At 35.0% G+C, this 13,396-nt stretch overlaps 1 protein-coding gene across 1 annotated transcript in view; it reads right to left on the minus strand.

The window, feature by feature from the left end:
- Positions 1 to 13,396, minus strand: part of CCDC171 (coiled-coil domain containing 171) — a gene marked incomplete at both ends in the record, with an annotated part of 260,866 nt that overhangs the window by 178,492 nt on the left and 68,978 nt on the right. The window contains 5 exon segments of the mRNA XM_079548267.1: positions 195 to 380; positions 2,293 to 2,475; positions 3,115 to 3,341; positions 7,761 to 7,877; positions 8,567 to 9,071. Of these exon segments, the coding sequence (XP_079404393.1) occupies positions 195 to 380; positions 2,293 to 2,475; positions 3,115 to 3,341; positions 7,761 to 7,877; positions 8,567 to 9,071 (1,218 nt within the window).

The raw sequence follows: 13,396 nt of genomic DNA on the forward strand, positions 1-13,396 counted from the left end.
CTAAAAACAGAAAAGGGAGATCATATCTTAACATTTCATCTTGGAAGTCTTTTCTAAGTACCACAGAACTCAATAGATTGAGCAGTATGAATTAAACTACTACTAACATTTTATTTAAACAAAACCTGAAAGATTTTGCTCATTCACAAAAAGGTATACTTCAGGTGTCTGTTTTGTAAGAATAATCATCTTACCTTTATAGTTTCACTTAAGACTTGGTTTTTATCTGCTTCTTCACTGGAGTGCAATTCTAGTTTATTATTTAACTCCTGTAGCTGTTGTGCCTGTTCATTCAACAGCACTTGTGCTTGATGCTCCCAATGTAATGCATTATTTAATTCTTCACATGCACTTTCAAACCTCTTGTGAGCGATCAATTTCTGATAAGGGAAATAAATTGTGTTTGATTGCATAACTATATTCATTTGTTTACATGCTTGACTTCCAGAATTCTATTTGCTGGCATATAAAATTCTAAAATAAAAGCATGCTCAAGATGAACACTTAGGTTTTTAAATATGAAGGCAGATCATGAAGTACTAAACAGTAGGCAACTTTTTCTGGAGAAAAAAAAAAAGCATTTAGGGTATTGTAAACAGTATGCATTAATTATTTTATCCAAATTAACACAGTGAGGTTGTAAAAAAATCAGTATTAAAAAGGAAATATGAAGATCAACATCACATTTCAGCGTGCAACATATTAGCCATTGTAAATGCCTCCCTGAACCATTTCTCCTCTGCTCAATATGGATCAGAAGAAAGAAATAAAGCATCTACATCTAAATGACATTTTCATTTAAGCACCCCAGAACTGTAAAAGGGGATAAAACCATTATGAACAAAACTGAAGATGATCAGATACCCTTATTCATTTAAATTTAAAAAATTATTTTACTGCCTAAGAACAAGAAGTGAAATAATCTATTAAATATTTTCTGGTTAAGTGTTTTGATTGGGTCACTCTAACAGGTCTATCACCTGGGCCTCAAGATCAACTTTGGGCACAACTACAGCTAATACTGCTCATTCTGAGAAATGACTATTACGGCTGCCCAAAGCAGCAAAAAAGCGTATACGGGGACACTTATCCACCCAGTTTCTCAATCTGCTAAATCATTAGATCAATTTTGAATTTAAGCAATAGAAGTACAGGAAGAAAGGTGTCCAGTCAACCCACAGCATTTCTCACTGCAATAAGGACTGAAGGTACAGATGAAAGAGCATGATGGGGAGTACACCAACCATCTACAAAAGGACATACTGGGGACAAAGAATTCAAGTTCTAGGGCAGTGATAATCTGAGAAGACTAAATCCCTCACAGAACAGGACCATTACCTGCTACATAATGACTTTAAGTAGTTAAGAAACCTCCACCAGGACCCCCAAATCCTTCTCCACACGGCTACTCATAAGGAGATCCTCCCCCAGTTTGTACAGATACCTGGGATTACCCTGGCCCAAGTGCAGCTCCTTGCAATAGTATCTACTACAACACTCAGTTCAGTCATCAGCAAGCTTGCTGATGGTGTACTCAACCCCACTGCCTAAATCATTGGTAAAGATGCTGAAGAGCATGGATACGAAGACATGACCCTGGTAGACATCATTCAGCACTGGCCCTCCCCTGGAAAGAGAGTGAAAGAGATTGTGCTCCCTGAAGTCCACACCCAGAGGTTAAGGTACATGAAAAGTGTGGGAAGCCTGACTGCCAGTGAAGAATCAGGCAAAGAACTCACTGAGTACTTCAGCCTTCTCCAAGTCTGCTGAAGCCACTACTGCCTTCACGTTTATCAGAAGGGGAACACTCTCCTTGGCCTTTCTTTTCTGACCAACATAGCTACAGAATCCTTTCTTATTATTTTTCAATTCAATATAAATGTAGAATTTAAAATGTTACATTATTGCTTATGAGTTTGTCATGAACGTACTTACTTTGTACCCTCACTCTAGCCAAATTTACTCTTTTGATGTGAAATCTATAAATTCTTTTAGGGCATACAAATAACATCAACATTTTAACATATAGAACTAAACTTGAACTGCTGAAATCCAAATGTGTAATTTGCACAGAACACCTTATTCTGCAAGCCAAAGCAAAACTCCTGTGGGTAGGAGATATTTCTAAATGCATTTTGCTTATGGTTTAGACATTTACAAGGTAAAATATTTGAAAAATTCTGTTAATGGTACATTGACTTTACACTTGTTTTTCAAAAGAATACAAATGGAAAAAAATGCATAAAAGGGAGGACTCTTGTAAGCAGTCTCCTCTAAATCAAATATACTTACAGATTGCCTAAACAAACTTAATTGCTCTTTCAGGCTCTGGGTTTTGTCAGCCTCCTGTTTCATCTTACTGAAATTCAACTTGAATTCTGCAAGTTCTAGGCGTAGTGAGCGGCGCTCCACCTCTACTGTATGAAGTCTTTGTGTCAATTCAAATATTTGCTTCTGCAAGGATGCTATGCTCTTCTGTTGGTAAATGGAAAGAATTTCATGTGCTATAAAAGTGTGCCATTTTGTATTTATACGCTATTTATAAAAGCAGTAACAGTAATATTCAAGAAAATTATGCAAAACTATTGTCTTGTTCTCCATCTCTAGAAGATGCACAAGTGCAAAAACATGAATGCATTTCATCCACCTTTGAGGGTTACTGAAAATTTTGTTTCCAGAGAATTATCTTGTTTTCATGCAAGACTCACAATAGAAGACAGGCTCTGGGAGAGAGACCTGAACCTTTAATTTCTATTAGAGAGGAGAAGGTTATCCTCACTGGAAGGTAACCTTAACAGAAAAAACAAACAAACAAACCTTAACATGTAGTAGCTGAAAAGCAAGTTTGCTCCTGTAAATCAAATATAATTTTGATAGAACTTTTTCTTGCGCACCTCAAATTCCTTCTTAAAATTCCTAGACTTTAGAAGATCTACCCAAGACATGATGTTTTATGGCGTTGCAAATCAAATTCTGAATCCCTACATAGCTGACTTCAATGTAACTGATTCATAAATCTGGAACAAAATTAATGGCACCATGAAGAGAGTTACACCGTAACACTTGCGCTGTGAACACACTGTTTACTTGAAGTAGCACTATAAACATGCATACCATAATGGGCCATCTGTCACATGATCCAGCTTCCAGAGTTTGTGCATTTATTTTATGAAGTCCATGAGCCAGCCTCCGTACCAAGGAGTTTTTCTCCACGTAAGTAACACTCCTGCTGCTATCTAATGGAACAGTCTCCATTATTGTATTAAGCTTGTCCATAAGTTTTGAAAAGGAGTTCCTGGCTGCACTTACAAGTAAGCGTCCAGAAAGACAAGACTTTGGATCTTTAAGAAATAACAACAAAACATCAAAGTGGTTAAGAATCTCATTTTTTCAGAGAAAAAAAAAAAAAAAAGTAATAACAAATAGCATCTATCAGCAGGAAATTTGCCTCAGATAATGGAAGACTGAGGACCAGGGAATGTATCAGAGCAAATATAGAACAAGTTCTGTACTTAGCAGCAAACAGTCTACTTCTATCAATCTCTGGATAGGAAGGGCAAGACTGGATAGGATCTAAAAGAATAGGATGCGTTTTACAAATAGCTGTTTTCTGTATCTTTTTAAATGTTCTCCTCCAACACTACACATTCTGAAGCCTTTTTTGCATGTTCATATTTTGTGATTTATAAAAAAAAAAAATGTAAGACTGATGCAAGCAAAATGCAAGTCAGATCAAATATATCAGATAATATAGCACATGGTGAATCACTTTATCACAATATTTACAATGCAAATTTCTGAGCATTTTCTGATTCCTCTTCCCTCCCCTCCATAGATGTCTAAATCATTTGCTGTTCAAAATTAGTGAGCCTTGGTACCTTAATGCCATAGTATTTATATTCTGAGACAAGAGAATATAATTTACCTTATTCCAAGGCAATTAAAATTTTACAGCTACAATTACTTATTTCCCCACAGGATTTTGGTAATCATCCTTCTCATATAATGGACTTAAGGCCCCAGCACACCCAACATGTCCTGCTTACTGCTAGATTCGTCAGGTCTGTAATTAATAATTGTGTTTAATGTTGATAAATAAAATTGTCAGTGCTCCTTCCACTAATTGGTATTCCAGATAAGAGTTAATAGGTTTATTTATGCCTTAATAAAAGTCTTGTAATTTAGTTTTCCCTCTGCTAGGCAGGTCTTAATCTGTCATTACTTGTCTTATGATACTATCAGTGTAAGATGACAAGCATGGAAGAGCTTATTTACATTCAGTAGTACAGCAGATCTCCTGTTGCTGTAGTGAATTAAAATATTTACTTAAAAGTGTATACAGAGAAAATAATAGTGATAGCTTTTAGTAAGTAAAATAATTTCTTCTTATTATACATTACAAGAATAAAGCCAAAGGTTCAGAGTAAATAAAATAAGATTATTGCTATCTTCAGAGTTCGATTCTCACTATAAAGAATACATCATTTATACATATAAGAACCAAATTGCCTGTAAGCAAACAAATGAAATAGTGCATGATAAGGTCAGATAGTATTTTTTCACAGCCATTCTCCTAATTCTATTTCAAAATACCACCATTTCAATGACGTCAGTGATTAAACTGAAATTATCATTTTTGAGTTCATGCTCTCCATAACTCCTACTAATAGTAAATCTGTCGTTTCTTCATTTCCTTAGATAGGTCTCCTTCTACTCATCTTTAAAGCTAAAAACATTGTCCAACACTTTTATATTTTACCTCAGTAAACCAAGCAGCTTTTGAAACAGGAAAAAATGATTCCTGTCTTAGCCAGAAGAAACAGGTATTGCAATGCTGTGCCTCCTTTTGCCAAGGCTCCTCCTTTTTTCTTCTGCTGGTTCTCCATTGCTGATCACATTCAATATCAGCTCTCTTTATCATTTCAACTCTTGAAAAATTTAGTCTTGTCCTCCCTTTCAGTTTTAAAGACCCTCTCATTTCTTCAGTTGTAATGACAATGATTAGTTCGAATGCTTAGTGCGATTTACCTAAAACTGGAACTATGCTTACTACCTAACACATAAGAAGACATAAAAAAACTTCCAAAAACCTCTCCTTCAAAGTGATTCCTGGTAGATATGAAAACACTGATATGTCAATAACCTCTTTTTGCTCCATTAACCATGGCACCTCCGTCTACGTCTTTTTACGTGATACAGTTTGCCTGTATCATGCATTGCCAGTATTTCTCAATGTATTCAGTACTAAAGATGGTCTGCTATGTTTAGATGTTTCTCCTATGTTTAGAATCACCAGTTTAACCACATTTAAATTAAACTAATAATAATATTTTGGAGGAACTGTGTTGCATCAAGTTATTATCCTATTTCAAAATCGAAGTTGACATAAGTTACTGTTTTGAAAGATAAAATAAGAATATAATGAAGTTCCACAAGGAACTTATCTATAACCACTGCGTAGAGAATGTATGCTTTAAGCATATACATTTTAAGAATATGCCAACAAAGAATCAAAGATAAAACAAAGATAAACCAGTCAAGAGAATGAATTCAGTAGTACTACAGTACTACACAAGACTAAAATTAACTAAAAGATCAAATTTCAAAACCTTTGTATATGTTTCAATTGATTATATTTGTATTCAAAATACTTGATCTATACTTTTTCTGATTTACTGTAGTGCAGTACACTTAAACTTCTAATCAAGTTGAACATAAGAGATCATACCAAGACATGCTGGAGTGAGGACCAACCAATGTGATGGGAAACAATCATGAACGTTAAAAGAGAAAGCATATATATTTTTTAAATTAGAAGCACAATAAATGTGCCTCGAAGGACAAGTCCCAGAGTTCCAATTCTGTGTGACAGATTTGGGTTCTCTGAAATGCCCCAAATAATTCCTCAGAACCTGGTCATCTTTAAAAGCCCTTTCAAGACACTGAACCATTTCATATTGTAGATGCACAAAGAACTTTCTTCCTTGTGCTTTCTCTCTCCTATGATGGAAAGTCTAATCTGGAAGTGCTAGAATTTCAAGATCTGATGAGAGAAAATGCCTCTCAGATTGTCTACTTATATTCAAACATTTTTCAAAATCACTCGAGCCAGTTTGCAGCTTTAAATCCTGTTTGAAATAGGGCTTGCAGAAAATAAAAGCAAAAATATGCAAGCCTTTCTTTCAAATATATTCCTACACAGCTTTGTCACTTCTGTACTTCTGGAAATTTGATGTCCAATGACTTATTAATATTTTTTGAACCAAAGGTTCTTCAGAGACTTTTGATCCCATGAGTAATGGAATCTCAAGTACTACACGAGCAGTAAGAACTTGATGTTCTCTAAAAATATGACTTAAATTATTTGCAGTTATAATATTCTCAGCATGGTTCTTGCTAATTCTAAACACCAAAAAAACTGTGTTGCGTACAGAGATATCAAGTAAAATCAAGTTCATATAAAAGCCTATCAAAATGCTCATCTACTTCAATATGGGTAAAAGACAATTAGGATATTCTAACAAGTCAAATTCAGCATATTGATGCAGAAGTAGAGTTTATACTACAGTTTATCTTTTGTATTTGTAGATCTTATTAAGTAGTCTATACACAAGAATACTTGCAGTATAAACCCTGTACTGTCTTGAAAAACAGTTCAAACTTTGTTTTGTATGGATATAGATTTAAATTGCTGAAAACAGGATTAGACATGAAGAGAGCACCTGAAACTCAATCAAAATATTTTTCATTAAATGGCTTTACTTCTGTAAATTATCCTTCTTTTAATATTCTTTATATATCCTTTAATATCTATTATTCTGTGACATGGTTTTGGGACTCCAAAATTGCCAGGTAGCAAAGAACAAATAAGGATAACAGCAATGCAGAGGAACCAAGAGAGATTTTATCTTAGTCTTCTTAGCAAAGACATCAACAGCTAACAGATGGGAATCAAGAGATAACATATCCAAAGACTGGCATTAAAATTTTCCATAGGCCTAGTACAACACAAATGTGAGGAGAGGCTAAGAAAATTAAGTAACTGTGACAAAAGGATCTGCTTAAAGAGGGAATACAATAGGGAAACAAGATAAAGATTGCTATATAGTGTGTAAATTGACAGGTATTTATTTCTCTGTCAGAAACAGCAAAATAATAAGTACAAAAGATGAAAACAGTATGAAAAGACAATTGTTTTCAAGATGCTAGTAACTTCAGAAATTCTAAGTTCACATCTGGTATTTAGATACATTTCCTGTAAAACATAGTAGAAAATTCACACAGTCAGTGGGGGTAGTATCCCAGGTTAAATAAGTCCCAGCTTTAGGGTCCACATTTAAATCAGAAATGCCATACACTTCATATAAAAAATAAGGTTGGTCTTCAGTAAAATATTTTTTGAATGTTAGAAAAGTGGAACAAGGTAACTAGTAAGCTTTTAAATATTTTGGTACATATTCCTTAAATACAAAAAAAGAAGCTTTTAAAATGTTTTAATACATCACTAGAAATTTTTAAGAACAAATTAGCCACATATGTACTGGCACAGCACACATGTATTTTTTCTTACTCACAACAAAGAGGTCCAGGTGATTTCTAAAAATACTCTTAAGCCTTCTATTTCCATGACCATATGTACTGAAAAGACTTAATAAAAAATAGTTCATATAAAACAGTAAGAATTTCAATCATGTGAACTTCGTAATTCATGGGATATGTTTACGTGTTTGAATCTACTACAATAATATTTTTTAATTTACCTGTTCTGCTAATAACATCCTGTAATTCTGTGACAGAACTGATTATTGCAGTAAGGAGATCAGAACTAGTAAACCAGTTGAGTGCTTCAACACAACGAATTCCTTCCTTGTTGTGTCCTGTGAAAGAGAATTGTAGGGAACAATAAAATTGAATAACACAGATAAGGCAGACTACCATCTCTATATCTTTCAGAAATTGATCAAAACTTAGTGTATAACTGACAAACTGACTCCTCTTTTAGCATATTCTAGACTACATTAAGTATTTTTCAACAGCTAATAAAGCAAATAGGAGAGTAAATGAATCTTTGAGTTTGTGAAACATTTTGGATATCATTCTTTCCTGGAGGGGAAGCAATTCGGTAACAGAAAGGAAGAGAAAGACTATATAATCTCCAGAGAAAATACATCAGACATTCTATACTAATATTTCACCTGAATCAAAATGCAATTTTTTTTTCCCATTTTGAGTAGGATAAAAATTGTTAAACTGATTTATAAAAAGAGTTATCTTTTCTAAAACAGATGAAACAGAAGATATGGTGGTATCTAATTCCAAAACACATCGTGTCAGAGATATCAAACAGTATGAAATCACATGTGAAGCACTGAAAGAAAGGTTACAGCTGTACAGACTAAGTAGTGTCTTTTTTGGGGAAATTACATTTGTCAAGAAATCCAGAAAATCCATTTGTTAAGATGTTAATACATGAGACTTTACACTCTATTACTAACATTATTATTTATTATTCACTAACCATGTAATGTGACATAACATTTATAAAACAAGAAAACAATTAGCTTACTTGACATATTATGCTTGCCTTTGGAGTCCCCTACACACACTAGAATTCCAGTGCCTTCTTTAAAGCCATTTATCAACGAGAAGAGGCAACTAGAAGACTGGGATAGAACTTTAAGTCTGTTAGCTGCCAAAACTGCAATCACACCTCTTCGGAACACACGTATCAGGCCTCTGAATTTTTGTTTCTTGATTTTCACATCATCTTCCTTCTCCCCATCTACACCAGAGAGAACATGAACAAGAGTCCTAATTTCCTGGTTGACTAATTCATAAACGTTGACCTGCTCCTGAAGAAGGTCTCTTTGTATAGCCATAGCACATGATCGGCCATAGAGAGGATACAGGGCACCTGCCAATAGCGCACATGCTGCCAGGAGAGATGAATGCTCCTTCCGAATCTGTGTTAATGTATTTTTCACATAGAGATTTTCAAGGGCCAATTGCTCCCGTCTTTTTTCAAGGACACAGATTTTTTCTTTATTGTTCTCTGCTGTTTCTTGGTATTCCTGGGATAAAGGAGGAGGAAAAACAAAACAAAACAAAACAAAATAGAAGATATATTAACTGAAGGTAATTGCTTAAATAAAAAAAAAAAAAAAATCATTTCACCTAAAAAAAAAAAAAAAAAAAAAAAGCAGCTAAAAGAATATTGTCAACAATATAGCTAAAACATGTCTCCTAGAAAAAAGCTATAGAAACGCATATATGCAAACTAAACATCAACATGAGTAAAATTTGCACAGTGTTCTGTTACTCTAACCGGACTCCAGATTTCTGAAGGTGGTGAATGTGGTTTAAATCTAAACCACATTTACAACAATAGATCACAGCAAGTGATCAACAGTACCTGGCTGTCCACAACACAATTGTTTGCCTAATAATACACAACTACATGTTCCTGTTTCAGAAAGAACATTGTTCTTCAAAGCAGAAAAGAAAGTATGAGAGGAAAAAAAGTAAGGAAAACTCTGGAAGATAAAAATAGACAGATTGGTAGCAGCTGGGAAAGGGGAAATAAAGGTGATCTCCTAATTACTTTGTAATCAACCCCCTACTTATAAATTCACAGATTAATTATGTCTCATACAGAACAGAGACACTGTTTTGAAAAGAACAATGTAATACAGGCATTTTTATTTTCACTACATCCATCATGGATTTTTTTCAACTTTTATCATTTTTTTCCCTCTCTAAGCCTTTAAACAGGGAAGGAGGAATGTTAAAAACAGTGAAGAAGAAAAGTGATGACACCAAAAGCACCAGGACTATACTTAGACCATGCATGCTGGTTGGTGTTGATGCCATGCATGTTCTTGTACCAGAATGAAGACATTATGCTGTAGCCTCAGAGGCTTAGATTGGCTTCCTGATGCATGAGAGTCCTCTGTGATTGGAGTACTTGAGTCTATGTTTAAGCAGGATCCAGTGATAAAAAGAAGTAATTTTTATACACTTCACAAAGAAACCACAAGCTCAAGTTAAGCTTTTTTTCTTTCAAGCTCTAGTTACAATATGTGAACACAAAAAAGTAGAATGCCAAGTCAGTATGATAAACAGAGAGGACTACGTTAAGCTTTAGCTCCCTCTCTTGGAGCCCTTAACAGTTTTGTTTAAAAATGGGGATCAGTGGTTATTCCTGCGGGAAAATGAGGGCAAAACAGAACTCAAATGGTATCTACCAGCCATGTTTCTACATGTCAACTTTGCTACAGGCCTCAAGCAAATGGATGCACTCTAATTTCTTCTGCCTCTTCCAATAAACATGGAGAGGAAAAAGTACATAAGCTATCCCTAGAATTGAAACAAAGTTTACAAGTTTCTGTAAAAAGGCAACCCTGACAGCTCAGAAGGTCATTAACCAAATAAATATTTAAATATTTTTTTGACAGAGGAAAAAAAGCATTTTGGCTAGACTAGGAAGACAAACAGAATGACGCTTTCATGACCACACTTACACACCTTCCTCTTCAAGAGGAAGAAATAAAACAACAGCAGGTAGATTTTGCAGATGTTTTGACAATACTGATATTGAGAAAGCAGCATTCATAAAACCTACTGGTATGTACAACAATATAGCCTTATTAAAATATTTCCCGTAACACAAAAGTAGAATAGATAACTGAACAATTCAATTATAAAATGCAACTCAGAGCCTCATGTCACTCTAAAATTAAGTATGAACATGTACAATATTTTCAGAGCTACTGTATTATTTACAGTGTTTGATTTTTACAGAAAAAAAACAGCTGGTAGCATGACTGGAAGCAACTCAAAAGGTAAGCTGAATTTAGAAAACAACTTATGGTTTCTGGCCAGAACAGGTGAAAGGCCAATATCTGAGTAAACAAACATAAAAGTATGATCCCTACAGGGCTGTTAGGCAGCTATACTAACATTCAGTTCTCTAGCTAATTAAAGCTTACTTTTCTTTTCTTTTCTTTTCTTTTCTTTTCTTTTCTTTTCTTTTCTTTTCTTTTCTTTTCTTTTCTTTTCTTTTCTTTTCTTTTCTTTTCTTTTCTTTTCTTTTCTTTTCTTTTTTAATAAAATATAGCATTTAAATCCTTCTAGTTATATGAGAACAAGCAAAAGTGAACAAGACATTCCCTAACAGCAGATTTTTTTAAAAAAAAGATATACTGTTGATGTCTAATAATTAATTACAACTTCCTCTTCATTATTTTTAAGGCTTTCTTCGAAACTCAAATGGACAATTTTGAAAGAAATACAGAATGCTCCTCCTAAATGCTGGCAAGCCAGCTTTCTTGGGTGCTTCAATTCTGAGAGATTCCTGAGTGGCTTACAAACTTGGTGAATTTTAAGAACCATTTACTAAAAATTCAGACACTACTAGCAGCAGAGTTTTATTCTACTCGTTTTTGTGTTCTTACGCTTTATTTTGGCAAGAAAACAGAACTGAAAGCTAGAAATATAATGAAATTGGTTTCAGAACATCTTTCTGTATCTCATTTGTTTTATTTTTCTGGGTTAAAACACTAAATTCTGATGTTATTGCAAGATACCAGAGCCTTTGTCTAATTCACCAAAAGCAAAGCTCCTTAACAACCAAAAAACCAAAATCTAATAAAAGACCTTTTTTTTTTTTTTTTTTTAAATCCCTAAAGGATTTTTTCCCCTTTTCCCTTTTGGTAAAATTTCGTTAATCTGTTGAAATTAACATTTTAACATATGAGGGCTGCTCTGAAAGTAATGCCTCCTATTGTGTAATGTTGGCCTGAGACATCAGAGGCAGATGATGTTGGTATGGCAAGAGAGGCTGAACTTCTCCAACACTATTCCATTACATGTTGATGCTATGTGACAGGTGGTAGCAGAGGGCCAGTCTGACAGAATGGCATCTGACATGGAAGTGTAGACGAAGAAAAAGTGTGTCACTGAATTCCTCCATGCAGAAAAAATTGCACCCGCTGACATTCATCAATGATTGCTGAACATTTATGGAGCCCAAACACTGGATGTGAGCACAGTGAGGTGGTGGGTGGTGGTTTTCAGCAGTGGAAAAAACAACATGAAAGACAAGCCACATTCTGGATAGCCATGCATAGCTGTTACATCGCAGAATGAAGAACGCCTTGATCATCGCATCCAGACGAATCAACAAATTACAATCAGGGAACTACGTATGGAGCTAGAAATATCTGCTTCAATGCATTGAAACGATGGTGACAAGACTGGAATATCACAAAGTTTGTGCCAGATGGGTCCCATGATTGCTCACTCAGGAACAGAATGAACACCACAGACAAGTCTGTCAGGAAATAATGAATGAATATGAAACTGAAGGTGACAATCTCCTGGTCTCGTAATTGCATCATTACCAGTGATAAGACTGGTAATGATGGTAGTGTCACCACTACTAGCAGGATTCAAAATGGCAGTCCATGGAGCAGTGAAATCCTCATCAAAGAGAAAGCTCAATATGCAGTCTTCAGCAGGTAAAAGGGTATGCACTATCTTCTGGAATAGGAAAGGAGATCCTTCTGGATTTCCTGCAACCTGGACAAACCATCAACCTTGAACGCTACATTGTAATGCTGATGGCTTGAACTTCCAGAGTCAGGCCACATAAGAAGATAAGCTTTCTCCTGCAACACGATAATGCCAGGCCCCAGACCGTGGAGAACACTACCAATCTTGGCTGAACTGTCCTATTGCAAGCACCATACAGTCTGGATTTGGATCGTTCTGACTTTCATCTGTTTGGGCCAATGAAAAATGGACTGCGTGGGCAACATTTTTCTAAAACCACCACCATCATAGCAAATGTGAAACAGTAACAGAAACCAAGTTTCACTGGTGCAGATTTTTACAAGTGTCGTATGTCGTATGCAGGCTGTTGTTCATTGCTGGCAAAAATGCATACCTAATGATGGCAACGATGTTGAAAAACAATGTTTGTGTTTTGTAGCTGAGAATTTGGACTTTCAAATAGTGTTAGTGTTATTGTGCTCTTTGTATCTGTTGTGGTCTCCATAGAAACAGACAGGAAGAATTACTTTTGGAACAAACTACACAGTTACAGGATTTTTCTCTTACAACGTATTTTTCTATATGAGAACAAAACCCTCCTATTTTAAGCAGCTGCCACAAGAAATGGGGACAGATTAATAAATGCCTATATAATAAACAACAACTGCTACTTAAAATTCAGAAGACATTCCCTATGAGACTATGCATTGGCTAAATAAATAATCTGTGTGAGGCTAAGGAATAGGCATAGTAACATTTTCAGAATGGCACTCTACCAAATCATGGGGACTGTTTTTTCTACATAAGGCAGGGAAAAGGGATATTTTAAGCTCAACTGACCGAA

This window comes from Tetrao urogallus (assembly GCF_951394365.1).
Source record: "Tetrao urogallus genome assembly, chromosome: Z".
NCBI classification, from domain to species: Eukaryota; Metazoa; Chordata; class Aves; order Galliformes; family Phasianidae; genus Tetrao; species Tetrao urogallus.